This window comes from Ranitomeya imitator, chromosome 1 (genome assembly GCF_032444005.1).
Source record: "Ranitomeya imitator isolate aRanImi1 chromosome 1, aRanImi1.pri, whole genome shotgun sequence".
NCBI lineage: Eukaryota > Metazoa > Chordata > Amphibia > Anura > Dendrobatidae > Ranitomeya > Ranitomeya imitator.
Window position 1 is genome coordinate 1187451437 of NC_091282.1, and position 22321 is coordinate 1187473757.

Here is a 22321-nt window from a genome sequence, read left to right on the forward strand (position 1 = left end):
GCTATATACTACGTGGCTGTTCTGTATACTACATGGCTGTGCTGTATACTATGTTGCTGTGCTATCTACTACGTGGCTGTGCAATATACTACATGGCTGGGCAATATACTACATGGCTGGGCAATATACTACATGTCTGTGCTATTTACTACGTGGGCTGTGCTATATACTACGTGGCTGGGCAATATACTATGTGACTGTGTTATATACTACATGGCTGGGCAATATACTACGTGGCTGTGCTATATACTACGTGCCTGTGCTATATACTATGTGGGCTGTGCTATATACTACGTGGCTGAGCAATATATTACGTGGCTGTGCTATATACTACTTGGCTGTGCAATATATTATGTGGCTGGGCAATATACTACATGTCTGTGCTATATACTATGTGTCTGTGCTATATACTACGTGGCTGGGCAATATACTAGGTGGCTGGGAAATATACTACATGGCTGTGCTGTATACTACGTGTCTGTGCTATATACTATGTGGCTGGGTAATATACTACGTGGATGGGCAATATACTATGTGGCTGGGCAATATACTACATGTCTGTGCTATTTACTACATGGGCTGTGCTATATACTACGTGGGCTGTGCTATATACTATGTGGCTGGGCAATATACTACGTGTCTGTGCTATATACTACGTGGGCTGTGTTATATGCTATGTGGGCTGTGTTATACGCTACTTAGCTGTGCTATATACTACGTGTCTGTGCTATCTACTATGTGGCTGTGCTATATGCTACGTGGGCTGTGTTATATACTATGTGGGCTGTGTTATACTCTACTTGGCTGTGGTATATTTCTCTGCTGTATCTGTGCATCATGAATCGTGCTATGTTTTAAAGAGGGGGGCCCACTGAGACTCTTTCGCCCGGGGCCGTCAAAAACCTGGAGCCGGCCCTGGCTTCACTGATTGGTCACGCCCGGCCGTGAACAATCAGCGACAGGCGCAGTCTGCCCACGAATTGGCGCAGAGTTTGAACCACGCTTCGCTAATTGGTCGCGGCCGGCCGAATCCTATGTATGAATTGCATTATTCTGAAAACTTCATAAATAAACTACATACATTTTCTAGAATACCCAATGCGTTAGAATCGGGCCACCATCTAGTATGACAATAAATGGCTTCACCCAACCACTAACCTAGAGTGGAGAAAAAGTTTTGTTGTTATCATTCATATTCTTTGAAGAAAGCAAAAATCCTGCTGGGTATGTAAACTTTTGAGCACAACTGTAAGCTTTACAGGTTATTAAAAAGAGGGACCAAAAAATTATGTGGGGTCCCTTCTATTTTTATTAACCAGCAAAGGCTAAGTAGACAGGCTGATATTATTAGCCTGGGAAGGGCCATGAATATTTACCCCTTTCCAAACTAATAACACCAGCCCTCAGCCGCCCCAGAAATGGTGCTTATTTCCGATTGCCTTCGTGCCTTGCCAATCAGGCCAATCAATTTTACCATACACGGAATGGCATTAAAAAAACAAACAGTTCCTGAATTATTAATTTTTTTCTATCCTGCCTCCCAAAAATCAGAATAAAAAGTGATCAAAAAGTGTCATGAGCCCAATAAATGGTACCAATAAAAACGTAAACTCGTCCTGCAAAAAATAAGCCTTCACATGATTCTGTTGGCTGAAATATGGAAAAATTATAGCTCTCAAAATATGGAGTTGAAAAATTAGTTTTTGAAAAGAGTGTATTTTAATGTGTGATAGCAGCCAAGCAAGAAAACCCCATATAAATCTGGTATTGCTGTAATTGCACCGACCTAAAAAGTAAAGTAGTCTAATCAATTATACTGCTTGAAGAACGGCATAAAAAATAAATAAAACCAATTATTCCCCTGCTTTTGATTTGTTAACTCTGTGTCACACTCGGACCAACATATGCCTGTCCCTAAGCTCCCCTAATGCCCTATGTGGGTCCTTCCCCCCGCCACCGTACGTGCCTAGTCCCTGACTCCCACCGCGGCAACACCATTGATACAGGTGAGCTCCTCACCTCTAGTTGGTCTGCATAGAATAACTCTGTTACCGACGATCAGCTGATGAGTCATGTGACTATTTAAAGGAAGGTGGGAGTGGTTACCAACCAATATCAGCTGACCAACCTAAAAGAGCAACCAGCAAGAGACAGACATTAAATCTTGCTGGACTAAAAGTAAAGAACAACATTTAAATTTCAGAAGAACCAGAGCTGACATGAATCCCACAATGAATTGTAACATTCTGCCTCTCAAAGATCACAGTAAGGCGCACATTTATCCTGCACTCTGCACTGAGTGCTTACACTGAACTTTCCATGTAATTCTCTGAAATACGTGATTCAGATGAAACCCCCGGCAGAAGATTTCTTATAGTGAGACAGATGGAGGCATTGTGAATGCTGTCTGACCTGTGATCCAACAATGTCCATCTTTTTATTACGAGGGCATAAAAGTGCCACAGTTTTGTGCACCTCTGAAAAAAGGGAACCACTGAACAGAGGCCAGACAGAGTCCACAGTAACTCTGCTGCCTCGTTACAGTGAATGTATCCCTCGGGGATATCTTCTGTCCCATCACTCAGAGATGTAGATGGAAATCCCAAAGTAAGTGGTCAGCATAGAGCATCGGATAAATGTGAGCCCAAACGCTATGTAACATGTTCCCAATAAAAGCTTCAACTAAATCCACAAAAGTCCCTACTCAGGTCTGTCATCTGTCAATGGAAGTATAGGGGGCTTCCACGTCACTAGTAGTACAAAGGTTCTGGAAAAGCGAAGTGGCCCTCGCCCCTCAGAAAAAATTCAGCAAATTCTGTGCTTCCAAATCTAAATGCCCCCCTCCCTCCTGAGGCCCACAGTGTGTTTAAACCACAGCTAGTGTCCACATGTTTGGCATTTCTGTAGCAATGAGAGCCCACCTAATTTACGAGTGCATTACCTAGGCACAATGTATGAGCAGCACTACAACGTACTGATCACTACAGCGGCAGTTTGCAATTTTTATTCAGCAATATCCAATGCTGCTTGCTTCTGGAGAACAATCTTGGAGTTGAAGTAGTCACTACACCTGTAGATAAATTCCCCAACGGGTATAATTTCCAAAAATGGAGTTACTTGAGGGATGATTCTGCTCTTATAGCACTTAGTGGCTCTGTATATGGAGTTTGTAAACGATTATAGAAAATTCTGCATGCACTCCAGGATACCTCCTGTATAGCAGTACTGCTCAGCCGTACTGCGAGAGTCAGGAGGGACGGATTGCTATTTGAAAAGAGCGTTCCGTCTCTCCCAAGTATTGCCGTATGGCTACGCAGCAATGAAGTATTTCTACATTCAGCAGAAATTGTGGGACAAATTTTGGTGCCATTTTTACCCATTTCCCAGTGTGAAAATGTAAAACCTAAAACAAAATATTGGTGGTAAAAATGTAATTATTTTTTTTTTGTTCATTACCCAACTATCTAAAATTCTGTGACCCACCTGTGGTGTCAATATGATTACTGCACCCCTAGGCGAATTCATTGAGAGGTGTAGTTTGCGAAATGGAGTCTCTTATGTGGGATTCTGTTATCCTGGCACCTTAGGGGTTCTGCCAGTGTGACATGACTTAAACCAGTCTAGCAAAATGTGAACTCCAATATGGAGCTTCTTCCCTTCTGAGCTTTGTAGTATGTATTGACGTGCTCAGGAGAAATTGCACAACAAATTTTGGGGTCCATTTTCTCCTGCTTTTCTTGTAAAAATAAATTTTTTATGGGATTTTTTTATAATTTTCATTCACAGCTCTACATTATAAACTTCTGTAAAGCAGCTGGGTGTTGAAGGTGCTCACCACACAGCTAGATACATTCCATGAGGGGTCTTGCTTCTGAAATAGAGTCACTTGTGGGTTTTTTTACATCAGGGGCTCTCCAAACGAAACGTGATATGGGAAAACCATTCAATCAAAGTCTGTGTTCCAAAACCACACTCCTTCTTTTCTGAGCCTTGCTGTGAGCCCAAACAGTAATTTTCCCCCACATCTGGGGTATCGGCATACTCAGGAGAAATTACACAACAAATTTCTCCTTTTGACCTTCTGAAAATGCTAAATTTGGGGCTAAAAAACATTTTTGTGGGGAAAATTTGATTTTTTTTTTCACGGCTCAGTGTTATAAACTTCTGTGAAGCACCTGGGGATTCAAGTTGCTGGCAACACATCTAGATAATTTCCCTGAGGGGTCCAGTTTCCAAAATGGTGTCACTAGTGGGGGGGTTTCCACTGTTTAAGCACACCAGAGGCTCTCCAAATGCGACATGGCATCTGCTAATTATTCCAGCAAATTTTGCATATGGGCTATCAGTATACTCCGGAGAAATTACACAATAAATTGTAAGGTGCAATTTCTCCTGTTACCCTTGTGAAAATGCAATATTTGAGGCTAAAAAACATTTTTGCGGGGAAAATGTGATTTTTTTTATTTTCACGGATCAACGGTATAAACTTCTGTGAAGCACCTGGGGGTTCAAATTTCTCAGCAGACATCTAGATAAATTCCCTGAGGGGTCTAGTTTGCAAAATGATGTCACTTGTGGGGGGTTTCCACTGTTTAGGCACATCAGGGGTCTCAAAACGCGACATGGAATCCACAAATTATTCCAGCAAATTTTACATTCAAAAAGTGAAAAGGTGCTCCTTCCCTTCCAAGCCCTACTGTGCGCCAAAACAGTAGTTTGCCCCCACATGGGGTATCAGCATACTCAGGATAAATTGAACAACAAATTCTATGGTGGAATTTCTCCAGTTTCCCTTGTGAAAATGCAAAATATTAGGCTAAAAAAAACATTTTTGTGGAGGAAATGTGATTATTTTATTTTCACGTCTCAATGTTATAAACTTCTGTGAGGCACTAGGGGGTTCAAGTTCATCACCACACATCTAGACTAGTTACCTCAGGGGTCTAGTTTCCAAAATGGTGACACATGTGGGGGATTTCCACTGTTTAGGCTATTAGGAGCTCTCCAAACGCAACATGGCGTCCGCTAATTATTACAGCAAATTTTACATTAAAAAAGTCAAATGGTGTTCTTTCCCTTCCAAACCCTGCTATTTGCCCAAACAGTGGTTTTCCCTCACATATGGGGTATCAGTATGCTCAGGAGAAGTCTCACAAATTTGGGGGTCCATTAGGGGTCTAAATTAAAAATTTTGTGACAAAAAGTTCAATGTTCATTATTTCCTTCCTCATTCCAAAAATTCATGTGAAGCACCTGAAGAGTTAGCAAACTTTTTTAATGTGATTTTGAGCACCTTGAGGGGTGCAGTTTCTAGAATGGTTTCACGTTTGGGTATTTTCTGTCATATAGGCCCCTCAAACTAATTTCAAATGTGATGTGGTCCCTAAAAAAACGTTTTTGTAAATTTTGTTGAAAAAAATTTGAAATCACTGGTCAACTCTTAACTCTTAAATTGCTAACAAAAAAATTATGTTTCAAAAATTGTGCTGATATAAAGTTGACATGTGAGAAATGTTATTTATTAACTATTTTGTGCGATATAACTCTCTGATTTAAGAGCATAAAAATTAAAAGTTTGAAAATTGCAACACTTTTAAAATTTTTACCAAATTTCCATTTTTTCACTAAAAAAGTACAAGTCCTAGCAAGGAAATTTTACCACTATAATGAAGTGCAATATGACATGAAAAAAAGTCCTCAGAATCAGTCAGATCTGTTGAAGTGCTTCAGAGTTATTACCTCATAAAGTGACACTGATCAGAATTGTAAAAATTGGACTGGTCATTAACGTGCAATTAGCCTTTTGGGGTAAAGGGGTTAAATACAGAAGTTTATTAGTCAATGGTAAATTGATATTAATAGCTATTTTTTAGGCATGTTTTCAAATCTAGCGTGTCCCAGACAGGTGAGCGCAGCAACAAAGATCATAAATTCATTAAAATCAACTTCAGAGTCTCCATTTTCATCCAGATCCTTTAGGAGTTTCTCGCAATCGTTCTTCTCCTTGGCATTCTAAATATAAAAATAAAATTATTTTAGAATAAAAGAAGCTCATCTGTTACCGTAATTATCATTATATGTCCAACTGAATTAGCCATGAAGAAATGGTATAAACATGAAAATTAGAATTTCAGAATTTCCTAAATTAAATATAAAAGACCCCCCCTCAAAAATAAATCCTCATACACTACATGATACAAGCAATGATCTGTAAGACTCTTGGAATATATATACAAGACCCTTTGGTGCAACCAGCCGTAACCCTAAACACCTAAGCACATAGCACCTCTGTCTTAGGCCTGTTTCACATGTCAGTGGCTCCGGTACGTGTGGTGACAGTTTCCTCACGTACCGGAGACACTGACTCACGTAGACACATTAAAATCAATGTGTCTCTGCACATGTCAGTGTGTTTGAAAAACACGGAGACATGTCAGTGTTCGTGGGAGCGCACGGATCACACGGACCCATTAAAGTCAAGGGATCCATGTAAAACACGTATCGCACCCGGATGCTGTCCGTGTGCCGTCCATGTGCCAACTGAGTACCACACGGACCGTGCAGGAGACAGCGCTACAGTAAGCGCTGTCCCCTGCTTTGGGTGCTGAATCCGGAATTCATTCCTTCTTCCCAGCAGCGTTCGCTGGAGAGAAGGAATGAAAAATCATTGTTTTTTTTATTTTTTTTGTTGTTAAAATAAAGTTCCTGGTAATCTCCCCCCTCCCATCCCCTGTGCGCCCGCCCGCTGGAAATAAAATACTCACCCAGCTCCCTCGATGCTTCCTCTCAGCGTCGCAGCTTGTCCTGTATGAGCGGTCACGTGGTGCCGCTCATTACCATGATGAATATGCGGCTCCACCCCTATGCGTGCTATACATAGCACAAGCAATCGATGACTGCAGCATCAAGTCTCCTAAGGGGATTATTAACCCCTTCACGACCTTGGGTTTTTCCATTTTTGCATTTCCATTTTTTGCTCCCTGTCTTCCCAGAGCCATAACTTTTTATTACTTTTTAGTTAATAGGACTTTTATTTTTTTGCGGAGCAAGTTGTACTTTTGAACGACAGCATTGGTTTTACCATAATTATGTACTGGAAGAAAAAGTGCGGTGAAATTGCAAAAAAAGTACAATTCCACAATTGTTCTTTTTTTTTTTTACCATGTGCACTAAATGCTAAAACTGACCTGCCATTATGATTCCCCGGGTCATTACGAGTTCATTGAAAGTAAACATGTATAGGTTTTTTTTTTTAATTAAGTGGTGAAAAAAATATCTCAAAATGATGCTATATTCCGAGAGCCGTAGCATCTCCATTTTTTAGAATCTGAACCAGGGTGGGGGCTTATTTTTTGTGTGCTGAGCTAACGTTTTTATTGATATAATTTTGTGCTAGATATGAACTTTTGATCTCCAGATATTGCATATTATTGCAATGTTGTGGCGACCAGAACGTAATTAAATCGTTTTGATTTTTTTCTGCTTATGCCATTTACCAATCGGATTAATTATTTCTATATATTGATAGATAGGGTGTTTCTGAACATGACTATACCAAATATGTGTATTTTTTATTTTTTTATTGTTTTATTTTGAATGGGGCGAATCGGGGTGAGATCAAACTTTTTTTTAACGTTTTTTTTTACATGCTTCAATAGTCGCCTTGGGAGACTAGAAGGTGCGATCACCCGGCTGCCTGTTTTACACACAGCAGAGCTGCAGCCCTGCTGTGTATAGCTAGAATGATCTTTTGCTCTGACCGCTGTCCACAGGGCGGCGCACATAGCATTCCGGCAATGAGAATAACAGGGGTCTCCTGCAGACCTCGGGTTGTCATGCCAATCAATCGACAACCCACAGGTCATGCGTCACTGGAGCGGATGGACGGGATTAGTGCTGCACCTCTGGCACGGCCTTGTTAAATGCCACTGTTGGAGATTGATAGTGACATTTAGCATGCTAACAGCCGCGGCTGGATCACGATTCCACTCGCGGTTGTTAGAGGCACATGCCAGCTGATCAGTTTAGCTGTCATGTAAAGGAAAACATGCGATCTCAGCACCAAGGCCAGCATGGAGTGCAGGGACATGACCTATATGTTACAGGCAGTGAAGGGTTTAAATACAATAAAAAGTTTTTTGGTTTTTTTTAAAGGTTTTAATCATATAAAAAAAATCACAAAAATTCAAATGACCCCTTTTTTACCCCATAAAAAATAAAACAATAAAAAAAATAAACACATAAATATTTGGTATGGCTTCATTCATAAATGTCCCATCCATCAAAATATAAATTAAATTTATCCGACCAATAAACGATGTAAGGGTATGTGCACACGCTGCGGATTTTTCCTGACTGATTTTGGTAAATCCGCAGGTAAACCACACTGCGGATTTCCTGCGGAATTATCGCGTATTTACCGCTATTTTTTTTGCGTTTTTTGTGTGGATTCCACCTGCGGTTTTACGCCTGCGGATTCCTATTATGGAGCAGGTGTAAACCGCTGCGGAATCCGCACAAAGAATTGACATGCTGCGGAATAAACAGCGCTATGTTTCCGCACGTTTTTTTCCGCAGCATGTGCACTGCGGATTTTGTTTTCCATAGGTTTACATGGTACTGTAAACTCATGGAAAACTGCTGCGAATCCGCAGCGGCCACTCCGCTGCGGATCCGAAGCAAAATCCGCAACGTGTGCACATACTAAGGAAAAAGCTGTTGAGCGCTGCAACATTGAAATAAAATGCAATAAGAGGTGATCAGGGTGCAAAAAATAAGCCCTCACATAGCCCTATATCCTGAAAAATTAAAATGTTACGGGTCTCAGAAATTACCAGCAAAACAATTTTTTTTACTTGCAAATTTTCAAATTTTTTTACCACTCAAATAAAAAGAAACCTACACAAGTTTGGTATCTACTTACTCGTGCTGACATGGAGATTCGTACTGCCAGGTCAGTTTTACCATATAGTGAGCATAGTAAATAAAATGCAATTGTGAAATTGCACTTTTTTCTCATTTTCCAGTACACTGTGTGATAGAATGAATGGTATCATTCAAAAGTACAACTTGTCCCACAAAAAACAAGCTCTCATACTGCTGCGTGGACAGGACAATAAAAACGCTATGGCACTTGGATGAAGGGGGTCCTGTGTACATATGTTTAGTATTCAAAGTAAATCAGGAATTATTATCCAATTTTCTGCAGGGAGATGCTCTGGTTTTAATAAATTGCTATTTAATTAATTTTCTATCCATTTTTTTAAAGACATTTTTTATGAACCTAACATCTACAAAGACGCAGCACAGCTGATAACTATTTTCTTTTTGTATGTTAATTAAGATCTTACCCCCAGGATCCCAGGCAGTTCCTTCTCCAGCAGAGTCTTCAGTTCCCCTTTGGTTAACGTGTTCTTGTTGCCCTCGGCACAGGAATATTTGTCGAAGACGTCAAGGATAGAAACAATTGCACACTCCAGCTCGGTCATGTTTGGATGTGATATTAGCTCCTCGGTTCGTCCAGGCAGCTTGTTGTAGGCAGAATATAATATTGGGGACGGATGTGGTATTTATATAGGGATTGTGTCTATAGGGTGAAGAGCAAATATTGTATCATTAGGTCAATATTATATTGGGTGTAACAGTCATACAAATACCAGTAATAAATACACTACTTACCATTAATCCTTATCTGTATTTGGTAAAGGTGGACTTTGTAAATGATTGTTGACTTTATTCATACGAATGAATGACACACCTTAATTATATTTCACTCTTCACCCGTAAAATTGTGAAACTAAACTCAGTTTACAGTTTCGCACACGTGAACTGCAATGTTCCCATATATATTATATGTAAATCACCTAATCCCTGATTTCAGCAGAACCGCAGACCATCAATGGGGCTCACCCAACAGCATCAGTCAATGAAGAGGTCAAAATAGCAAAAATAGTGCAAAATATTGAATTCCAGGTTACAACCTCAACCAGGGCCGGACCGGGACAAAAAAGCAGCCCTGCCACACAAACCCCACCAGCCCAAATGCTATAACATTCCCCACCCACCCCCGATCAGTGAATTATGCTATACTTTGTCGTGCCCCACAACAATCCTCTTAAAGGCGTTATTTGAAGAGCAGCATGTGAATGGCGCCGCAGTGAGCATGATTGACCACAGGTCCAGTTTCATGGTGCTCTATAGAGCTCCAGTTGTCAAGGTCATGGGAGTCCCAGCGGGATAGGGGATTACTTGGAATAGTCCATTTAAATGGGTTTTCCGATATGTATATTTTTTATTCTCCCATAAACCAGTATTGACCCTCCCAAAGACCTATGTCTCCTCTCCAAGAACAGAACAGGACAGGAGGAGTGGTACTGTGCAGTGTATATACACAGGACAGGAGGAGTGGTACTGCACAGTGTATATATACAGGACAGGAGGAGTGGTACTGTGCAGTGTATATACACAGGACAGGAGGAGTGGTACTGTGCAGTGTATATACAGGACAAGAGGAGTGGTACTGTGCAGTGTTTATATGCAGGACAGGAGGAGTGGTACTGTGCAGTGTACCACTCCATATACCAGACCTCTGCCCTTCCCTAATAACCTCCCTCTCCAACATCACTGAAGGAGAGCTTACTCGCCTCTTCTCCAAATCGCACCTCATCACCTGTGCACTTGACCCCATCCCCTCCCACCTGCTCCCCAACCTCACTAACATGCTCATTCCAGCCCTAACCCATCTCTTCAACCTATCGCTATCTTCTGGCACCTTCCCCTCTGCCTACAAACATGCCACCATCACACCCATCCTCAAAAAAGCTAACCTTGACCCAACTGCTATGCCCAGCTATCTCCCCATATCACTGCTCCCGTTTGCTTCAAAACTCCTTGAGCAGCATGTCTATGCTCAAATTTCCTCCCACCTCTCATCTAACTCTCTCCTTGACAACCTCCAATCTGGCTTCCGCCCCCGCCGCTCCACCGAAACTGCCCTGACTAAAATTACTAATGACTTACTCACAGCCAAAGCTAACAGACAGTTCTCCACCCTCCTCCTTCTTGACCCATCCTCTGCTTTCAACACAGTCAATCACTGCCTACTGCTACAGATTCTTTCTTTCCTTGGCATCAAAGACCTTGCCCTGTCCTGGATTGCCTCATACCTTTCCGACTGCACATTTAGGGTTTCACACTCCCACACACCTCCTCATCCCGCCCTCTCTCTGTTGGAGTCCCTCAAGGCTCTGCCCTAGGGCCCCTACTTTTTTCCATCTATACTCTTGGCCTAGGACAACTCATAAAATCCCACGGCTTCCAGTACCACCTGTATGCGGACGACACTCAGATCTACCTCTCTGGCCCAGATGTCACCTCTCTGCTGTCCAGAATCCCAAACTGTCTGTCAGCCATATCCTCCTTCTTCACCTCTCGTTTCCTAAAACTCAATGTAGACAAAACCGAACTCATCATCTTTCCCCCATATCACATATCCCCGCTACCTGACCTATCTATTATGGTAAACGGCATCACGCTCTCTCCCGCACCTGAAATCCGCTGCCTCGGGGTAACTCTCGATTCTGCCCTGTCCTTCAAACCGCACATCCAAACTCTTGCCACCTCCTGTCGCCTCCAACTCAAAAATATTGCCAGAATCCGTTCCTTCCTCAGCCCACAATCTACCAAAACTCTTGTGCATGCCCTCATCATCTCCTGCCTTGACTACTGCAACACCCTCCTCTGTGGCCTCCCCGCTAACTCTCTTGCACCACTCCAGTCTGTCCTCAACTCTGCTGCCCGGCTAATCCACCTCTCTCCTCGCTACTCCCCTGCTTCTCCCCTCTACAAATCCCTCCACTGGCTCCCAATTCCCCAACGAATCCAGTTCAAACTACTAAGGCTGGAGTCACACTCAGCGTAAGACAATACGGTCCGTATATTACGGCCGTAATATGCTGAAAAGTCCCCAAAATAGTGGTCCGTAGCTCCTCCGTAGGCAGGGTGTTTCAGCGTTTTTTGCGCATGGCATCCTCCGTATGTAATCCGTATGGCATCCGTACTGCGTGTTTTTCTCGCAGGCTTGCAAAACCAACATACGGCTATACAAGGGATCCATGTGTAAAAAAAAAAAACATATATACTGTCTATATATATATATGTCAGTAGACACATATATGTATATATATTATTACTTCATACAGCGCTAGATAGCTTTAAAGCCGGTAATTCAATTGCCGGCTTTTGCTATCTCCTTCCTAAAACTCGACATGATATGAGACCTTGTTTACATACAGTAAACCATCTCATATCACCTACTACTAATGTTAGTAGTGTGTATGTGCAAAATTTGTCCGTTCTAGCTATTAAATTAAAGGGTTAAATGGCGGAAAAAATTGGCGTGGGCTCCCGCGCAATTTTCTCCGCCAGAGTAGTAAAGCCAGTGACTGAGGGCAGATATTAATAGCCTGGAGAGGGTCCATGGTTATTGGCCTCCCCCCCTGGCTAAAAACATCTGCCCCCAGCCACCCCAGAAAAGGCGCATCTGGAAGATGCGCCTATTCTGGCACTTGGCCACTCTCTTCCCATTCCCGTGTAGCGGTGGGATATGGGGTAATGAAGGGTTAATGCCACCTTGCTATTGTAAGGTGACATTAAGCCAAATTAATAATGGAGAGGTGTCAATTATGACACCTATCCATTATTAATCCAATAGTAGTAAAGGGTTAAAAAATACACAAACACATTATTAAAAAGTATTTTAATGAAAAAATCACAAAGGTTGTTGTAATATTTTATTCTACGCTCAATCCACTCACTGAAGACCCTCGATCTGTAACAAAAAAAACAAAAAAAAACAACAATATACATACCTTCCGAAGATCTGTAAAGGACAACCAGCAGAGGGCGCCTCTTATGAACTCGAGCCTGGGAGCTTTCTAGGAAAGTTCCCACGATCTAGGAACAACCAGCAGAGGGCGCCTCACCGCAAATGAAGGTAAATATAGGTCATTGACCTACTTTACCTTCATTCTCCGGGGTTTTGCAGCCACGAACAACGTTGCATTAGCAGAGCTCGTGGCTGCAAAATATTTTAACCTCTTCAGATGGATTTACATCGTGGGACCTTACAGATCTTCGGAAGGTATGTATATTGATGCGCCTTTTCTGGGGTGGCTGGGGGCAGATGTTTTTAGCCAGGGGGGGCCAATAACCATGGACCCTCTCCAGGCTATTAATATCTGCCCTCAGTCACTGGCTTTACTACTCTGGCGGAGAAAATTGCGCGGGAGCCCACGCCAATTTTTTCCGCCATTTGACCCTTTAATTTAATAGCTAGAACGGCCAAATTTTGCATATACACACTACTAACATTAGTAGTGTGGAATATGCAAAAAAAATGGTGATATGAGATGGTTTACTGTATGTAAACCAGGTCTCATATCATGTCGGGTTTAGGAAGGAGATAGCAAAAGCCGGTAATTGAATTACCGGCTTTAAAGCTATCTAGCGCTGTATGAAGTAATAATATATATATACATATATGTGTCTCACTGACATATATATATATATATATACCTATTCTATGTGTACACATTTATTCTACCTATTCTAATGAAAGCTGTCAGTGTGATTTTACTGTACACCGCACTGAATTGCCGGCTTTTCTCTCTAACACCGCTGCATATTTCTCGCAAGTCACACTGCTGGTCTGTGTGTAATCCATATTTTTGGGGCTTCCATAGACTTTCATTGGCGTTTTTTTTGCGCAATACGGTGACAAACGCAGCATGCTGCGATTTTCTACGGCCGTAGAAAGCCGTATAATACTGATCAGTAAAATACGGCAGATAGGAGCAGGGGCATAGAGAATAATTGTGCCGTTTGTTTGGCGAGTTTTACGGACGTATTTTCTGCGCTCTTACGTCCGTAAAACTCGCTAGTGTGACTCCAGCCTAACACTGATCTACAAAGCCATCCACAACCTGTCCCCTCCCTATATCTCTGAACTAATCTCCCAATATCTTCCCTCACGTAATCTCCTCCCAAGACCTCCTACTCTCCTCAACACTGATTCGTTCCTCACACAACCGCCTCCAAGATTTCTCCCGAATATCCCCCATCCTCTGGAATTCCATGCCTCAACATGTCCGACTATCCACCACCCTCGGCTCCTTCAGACGAAAACTGAAAACCCATCTCTTCAAGAAAGCCCACAGCCTACAATAACCATTCTGCCACCTCGCCATCGCCAGAGCCGCCGCCTCGCCCTTACCTTCTGTCTCTTCCCCACTATCCTATAGAATGTAAGTCCACAAGGACAGGGTCCTCTCCCCTCTGTACCAGTCTGTCACTGTAAATTTGTTTACTGTAAACGATATCTATAACTCTGTATGTAACCCCTTTCTCATGTACAGCACCATGGAATTAATGGTGCTATATAAATAAATAATAATAATAATAATATATACAGGACAGGAGGAGTGGTACTGTGCAGTGTATATACAGGACAGGAGAAGTGGTACTGTGCAGTGTTTATATACAGGACAGGATATATATACTGAAAACATTCATACATAAGAATAGATACTGAGAATTATATCATTTATACAGGACAAGTATACATCTCCACAATATACGAGTAAAAAAAGTTCATAATCATTTAGAAACAATAATAGTGATGTTTTAACTGGAAAGGGTTGAGAAATCAATATTTTGTGGAATAACCATGATTTTTAATCCCAGCTTTCATGCGTCTTGGCATGACTGCGTATAGCCCATTTGGGAAAATTTTTCCCAGACATCACTCCCCCAAACCGGCCACTTGTAACCAAACAAAATTCCACCACCCCCCACTTCACGCTAATTATGCAATAAAAACATAACACAGTAAATTCTTTGGAAAATTTTGGCCACAGCGGCCAGTTTATTAATCCCTTTCTGACCTCGGACGGGATAGTACGTCCGAGGTCAGAAGCCCCTCTTTGATGCAGGCTCCGGCGGTGAGCCCGCACCAAAGCCGGGACATGTCAGCTGTTTTGAACAGCTGACATGTGCCCGTAATAGGCGCGAGCAGAATCGCGATCTGCCCGCGCCTATTAACTAGTTAAATGCCGCTGTCAAACGCAGACAGCGGCATTTAACTACCGCATCCGGCCGGGCGGCCGGAAATGACGTCATCGCCGACCCCGTCACATGATCGGAGTTCGGCGATGCTTCTCCATTGTAACCATAGAGGTCCTTGAGACCTCCATGGTTACTGATCTCCGGCAGCTGTGAGCGCCACCATGTGGTCGGCGCTCACAGCACATCTGCAATTCTGCTACATAGCAGCAAACAGCAGATCGCTGCTATGTAGCAGAGGCGATCGTGCTGTGCCTGCTTCTAGCCTCCCATGGAGGCTATTGAAGCATGGCAAAAGTAAAAAAAAAAGTTTAAAAAAATGTGAAAAAAATAACAAAAATATAAAAGTTTAAATCACCCCCCTTTCGCCCCAATCAAAATGAATCAATAAAAAAAATCAAATCTACACATATTTGGTATCGCCGCGCTCAGAATCGCCCGATCTATCAATTAAAAAAAAGCATTAACCTGATCGCTAAACAGCGTAGCGAGAAAAAAATTCGAAACGCCAGAATTACTTTTTTGGTCGCCGCGACATTGCATTAAAATGCAATAACGGGCGATCAAAAGAACGTATCTGCACCAAAATGCTATCATTAAAAACATCATCTCGGCACGCAAAAAATAAGCCCTCAACCGACCCCAGATCATGAAAAATGGAGACGCTACGAGTATCAGAAAATGGCGCAAATTTTTTTTTTTTTTAGCAAACTTTGGAATTTTTTTTTCACCACTTAGGTAAAAACTAACCTAGTCAAGTTAGGTGTATATGAACTCGTACTGACCTGGAGAATCATAATGTTAGGTCAGTTTTAGCATTTAGTGAACCTAGCAAAAAAGCCAAACAAAAAACAAGTGTGGGATTGCACTTTTTTTGCAATTTCACCGTACTTGGAATTTTTTTCCCGTTTTCTAGCACACGACATGCTAAAACCAATGATGTCGTTCAAAAGTACAACTTGTCCCGCAAAAAATAAGCCCTCACATGGCCAAATTGACGGAAAAATAAAAAAGTTATGGCTCTGGGAAGGAGGGGAGTGAAAAACGAACACGGAAAAACGAAAAATCCCAAGGTCATGAAGGGGTTAACAAACAAAAATTAATTATTATAATTATAACAAAAAATATCTGAAAACTTGAGGGGGAGTGTTCTTGGAGCTAAAAGATCTGGCATCATATATATAGGCAAAAAATGCCCCAAACTTTTTAAACCAACACTTTTTTACCTTCAGCCGTGACCACCATCCCGAGGGAACCATGTAACCCTTTTTAGGGCAGACCAAAAAACCCCAAAGCTCCCGAGGACAATCCCCGTCCAGAGCCCGTAACCACAAATTAATTATGACACCTATCCATTATTAATCCAATAGTAGTAAAGGGTTAAAAAATACACAAACACATTATTAAAAAGTATTTTAATGAAAAAATCACAAAGGTTGTTGTAATATTTTATTCTACGCTCAATCCACTCACTGAAGACCCTCGATCTGTAACAAAAAAAACAAAAAAAAACAACAATATACATACCTTCCGAAGATCTGTAAAGGACAACCAGCAGAGGGCGCCTCTTATGAACTCGAGCCTGGGAGCTTTCTAGGAAAGTTCCCACGATCTAGGAACAACCAGCAGAGGGCGCCTCACCGCAAATGAAGGTAAATATAGGTCATTGACCTACTTTACCTTCATTCTCCGGGGTTTTGCAGCCACGAACAACGTTGCATTAGCAGAGCTCGTGGCTGCAAAATATTTTAACCTCTTCAGATGGATTTACATCGTGGGACCTTACAGATCTTCGGAAGGTATGTATATTGATGCGCCTTTTCTGGGGTGGCTGGGGGCAGATGTTTTTAGCCAGGGGGGGCCAATAACCATGGACCCTCTCCAGGCTATTAATATCTGCCCTCAGTCACTGGCTTTACTACTCTGGCGGAGAAAATTGCGCGGGAGCCCACGCCAATTTTTTCCGCCATTTGACCCTTTAATTTAATAGCTAGAACGGCCAAATTTTGCATATACACACTACTAACATTAGTAGTGTGGAATATGCAAAAAAAATGGTGATATGAGATGGTTTACTGTATGTAAACCAGGTCTCATATCATGTCGGGTTTAGGAAGGAGATAGCAAAAGCCGGTAATTGAATTACCGGCTTTAAAGCTATCTAGCGCTGTATGAAGTAATAATATATATATACATATATGTGTCTCACTGACATATATATATATATATATACCTATTCTATGTGTACACATTTATTCTACCTATTCTAATGAAAGCTGTCAGTGTGATTTTACTGTACACCGCACTGAATTGCCGGCTTTTCTCTCTAACACCGCTGCATATTTCTCGCAAGTCACACTGCTGGTCTGTGTGTAATCCATATTTTTGGGGCTTCCATAGACTTTCATTGGCGTTTTTTTTGCGCAATACGGTGACAAACGCAGCATGCTGCGATTTTCTACGGCCGTAGAAAGCCGTATAATACTGATCAGTAAAATACGGCAGATAGGAGCAGGGGCATAGAGAATAATTGTGCCGTTTGTTTGGCGAGTTTTACGGACGTATTTTCTGCGCTCTTACGTCCGTAAAACTCGCTAGTGTGACTCCAGCCTAACACTGATCTACAAAGCCATCCACAACCTGTCCCCTCCCTATATCTCTGAACTAATCTCCCAATATCTTCCCTCACGTAATCTCCTCCCAAGACCTCCTACTCTCCTCAACACTGATTCGTTCCTCACACAACCGCCTCCAAGATTTCTCCCGAATATCCCCCATCCTCTGGAATTCCATGCCTCAACATGTCCGACTATCCACCACCCTCGGCTCCTTCAGACGAAAACTGAAAACCCATCTCTTCAAGAAAGCCCACAGCCTACAATAACCATTCTGCCACCTCGCCATCGCCAGAGCCGCCGCCTCGCCCTTACCTTCTGTCTCTTCCCCACTATCCTATAGAATGTAAGTCCACAAGGACAGGGTCCTCTCCCCTCTGTACCAGTCTGTCACTGTAAATTTGTTTACTGTAAACGATATCTATAACTCTGTATGTAACCCCTTTCTCATGTACAGCACCATGGAATTAATGGTGCTATATAAATAAATAATAATAATAATAATATATACAGGACAGGAGGAGTGGTACTGTGCAGTGTATATACAGGACAGGAGAAGTGGTACTGTGCAGTGTTTATATACAGGACAGGATATATATACTGAAAACATTCATACATAAGAATAGATACTGAGAATTATATCATTTATACAGGACAAGTATACATCTCCACAATATACGAGTAAAAAAAGTTCATAATCATTTAGAAACAATAATAGTGATGTTTTAACTGGAAAGGGTTGAGAAATCAATATTTTGTGGAATAACCATGATTTTTAATCCCAGCTTTCATGCGTCTTGGCATGACTGCGTATAGCCCATTTGGGAAAATTTTTCCCAGACATCACTCCCCCAAACCGGCCACTTGTAACCAAACAAAATTCCACCACCCCCCACTTCACGCTAATTATGCAATAAAAACATAACACAGTAAATTCTTTGGAAAATTTTGGCCACAGCGGCCAGTTTATTAATCCCTTTCTGACCTCGGACGGGATAGTACGTCCGAGGTCAGAAGCCCCTCTTTGATGCAGGCTCCGGCGGTGAGCCCGCACCAAAGCCGGGACATGTCAGCTGTTTTGAACAGCTGACATGTGCCCGTAATAGGCGCGAGCAGAATCGCGATCTGCCCGCGCCTATTAACTAGTTAAATGCCGCTGTCAAACGCAGACAGCGGCATTTAACTACCGCATCCGGCCGGGCGGCCGGAAATGACGTCATCGCCGACCCCGTCACATGATCGGAGTTCGGCGATGCTTCTCCATTGTAACCATAGAGGTCCTTGAGACCTCCATGGTTACTGATCTCCGGCAGCTGTGAGCGCCACCATGTGGTCGGCGCTCACAGCACATCTGCAATTCTGCTACATAGCAGCAAACAGCAGATCGCTGCTATGTAGCAGAGGCGATCGTGCTGTGCCTGCTTCTAGCCTCCCATGGAGGCTATTGAAGCATGGCAAAAGTAAAAAAAAAAGTTTAAAAAAATGTGAAAAAAATAACAAAAATATAAAAGTTTAAATCACCCCCCTTTCGCCCCAATCAAAATGAATCAATAAAAAAAATCAAATCTACACATATTTGGTATCGCCGCGCTCAGAATCGCCCGATCTATCAATTAAAAAAAAGCATTAACCTGATCGCTAAACAGCGTAGCGAGAAAAAAATTCGAAACGCCAGAATTACTTTTTTGGTCGCCGCGACATTGCATTAAAATGCAATAACGGGCGATCAAAAGAACGTATCTGCACCAAAATGCTATCATTAAAAACATCATCTCGGCACGCAAAAAATAAGCCCTCAACCGACCCCAGATCATGAAAAATGGAGACGCTACGAGTATCAGAAAATGGCGCAATTTTTTTTTTTTTTTAGCAAACTTTGGAATTTTTTTTTCACCACTTAGGTAAAAACTAACCTAGTCAAGTAAGGTGTATATGAACTCGTACTGACCTGGAGAATCATAATGTTAGGTCAGTTTTAGCATTTAGTGAACCTAGCAAAAAAGCCAAACAAAAAACAAGTGTGGGATTGCACTTTTTTTGCAATTTCACCGTACTCGGAATTTTTTTCCCGTTTTCTAGCACACGACATGCTAAAACCAATGATGTCGTTCAAAAGTACAACTTGTCCCGCAAAAAATAAGCCCTCACATGGCCAAATTGACGGAAAAATAAAAAAGTTATGGCTCTGGGAAGGAGGGGAGTGAAAAACGAACACGGAAAAACGAAAAATCCCAAGGTCATGAAGGGGTTAACAAACAAAAATTAATTATTATAATTATAACAAAAAATATCTGAAAACTTGAGGGGGAGTGTTCTTGGAGCTAAAAGATCTGGCATCATATATATAGGCAAAAAATGCCCCAAACTTTTTAAACCAACACTTTTTTACCTTCAGCCGTGACCACCATCCCGAGGGAACCATGTAACCCTTTTTAGGGCAGACCAAAAAACCCCAAAGCTCCCGAGGACAATCCCCGTCCAGAGCCCGTAACCACAAGCCAGATCCACCCCCATCCAATTGACCTTCCTCGAATAAAACATCACCAACTACAAGAACCCCGCCCCCCGCCAACCACGAACAGCCCTGACCACCTCAGGCTTGTGAGTGCCCCACCACAGTCAACGCCCTTTCTACTCCCTCCTGCAGGGCGAGCGCCCACAAATCAATATCGATATCATTCAGGTGCACACCATCTTCTCTCCAGAAATTACCGACCCCAGCCTCCAACTCAAAATGCCTCACTGCAATTCCCCCATTACAGGATACAAACTTCGCCATTGCCCTATTAAGTTTTATCCTGGCCCTATTAATGCCTTTCAAGGATCGAGCCAACCTCCACTGCTTCCTGGGCACGAGGTCGGACCACACGTCAGAACTCCCGGATAAGAGACCCACAATCTCAAAAAATCAAAACGGATGTCGGTGATCAACTCCCTAACCGGCTTCGTACCCAAATCGTTCCCACCATGTGCACCAGCAAAATATCCAGAGCTCTATGCAAACGCGCGGCCCGGGAAAATTCTGGCAACACCCTGTTCCATAGCATACCCCGGAAACCCAACCATCGAATCACTACCATATCACGGCCAAAACCTAACTGCCTGCCGTCCGGCCTAGTGTCGGCCCGCGCCGCACCCCAATACATGAAGGAATGTCCGAAAATCCAGGTCAATAACGGGGGCCGACCTGAAAAACAGAACAACAATTATATACCAGCAGACTCAATACACCCCAAAACCTAACGACGTATGTAAGTCAAATAACGATTAGAATTCCATCGCCTGATTCATTTAATCACTTCGGCTCCTAAACCCAAACCATCTGCTTCCGTAGCGGCCCCTATTCTAAAAGAGTGAGACCCGTAGATCCCAGAATCAAATCCCAACTCCACCAAAACCTTTTTCAAAACCACCAAAAATTGAAAACGGAATAAAAAGGTCCCATCCTGGTGACAAAGTAGCGGGCCTGCTCTACCAGACCACAGACTCCAGTACTCTTCCAAACAGCGCTGTGGGCACATCAAACATCCATCGACCCTCCCTAAGACCACCCGCTTACCCTTTCCACACCTGTCAGTTTTTGACCGACGAATCAAAAAAGAAATACCTCCCGCCCAGAAATAAACGTCCTCTGCCAACAAACCTCCTGCCCTAAGTTTGCTAGGAGACACCAGCTCTCCCAATCTCAAAGCCCCAAAGAACGCCCAAGAATAAGCCAACCTAAACAGGGAGGCTTCGAAATGAGAACAACAAATTCTACCAGCAACATCTCCCAATCTGGTTAACAAACTAAACGAAATGGGTCTGCGCTTATCTATGCTAACATTCCCGCAAAGAAAACCCTTCAGGGCCTGTGTTATCAGAAAGTTTTTGGTAATATCGACCGATCCCTGCAGCTTAAAACCAAAGGCCAAGCCTGCCATAAATTTATTTACTTTCTATACGGACCGACCCCACTCAGCCGCTTTACCCACCAAAAACAATACCGCGAGCGTCCTGTCACTGTCTGACTCCACCCCTCCCCATTGACCAGACCAGCTCTCCCAGATTTCCCAAGCCGATTTGTAAGGTAGCCACGTTGACCTCAAGACTGAGGACTGAATCAACCGACCTCCTCGTCCGCAACAATTTTCCACAAACGTGAAGGGCATACCACTCCTGAGGCGTCCGCGTCTGGCGCCAACTCCCGGAAACGTTCCAACTGTGAACAAGACAAAGCATCTGCTATAGAATTTTGCACACCCGGTACGTGTACTGCAGAAATGTATGCCTTTAAATCCAAGCATCGCAACACCAGCTCTCTAACCAATCTAATAACCGGGGGAGAGGAAAAGTAAGACTATTGATAATAGAGACCACGCTGATATTTTCACAGTGAAACCTGACCTTCCTATTTTGAAAAATGTCTCCCCAAATCACAACTGACACCACAATTGGGAACAATTCTAGCAGTGCAAGATTCTTGTTTAAACCCTGTTTTCGCCATCCCTCCGGCTACACCCAAGCGCTCCACCGACCTCCGCAATATGCACCGTATCCAACCGAACCGGCTGCGTCCGTGTAAATCTTGCAATCAAAATCATTCA

The 22321-nt window shown here is 42.7% G+C and overlaps 1 protein-coding gene across 1 annotated transcript; it reads right to left on the reverse strand.

The window, feature by feature from the left end:
- Positions 1-5809: 5809 nt before the first annotated feature.
- Positions 5810-9556, reverse strand: LOC138657188 (protein S100-P-like). Its single transcript, XM_069744805.1, has 2 exons — positions 9351-9556; positions 5810-6012 (listed from the first exon to the last, which is right to left on the reverse strand). Exons 1-2 carry the CDS (start codon positions 9486-9488, stop codon positions 5863-5865), a joined length of 288 nt encoding a protein of 95 aa, XP_069600906.1. The 5' UTR covers positions 9489-9556; the 3' UTR covers positions 5810-5862.
- Between the last annotated feature and the right edge of the window lie 12765 nt (positions 9557-22321).

Excerpts from the sequence above, each read along its gene's own strand:
- LOC138657188 (XM_069744805.1), bottom strand. The coding sequence starts at position 9,488 with ATGACCGAGCTGGAGTGTGCAATTGTTTCTATCCTTGACGTCTTCGAC. Across the intron at positions 6,013-9,350 it reads AACTGCCTGGGATCCTGGGG|AATGCCAAGGAGAAGAACGA; the intron begins GTAAGATCTTAA and ends TTTTATATTTAG.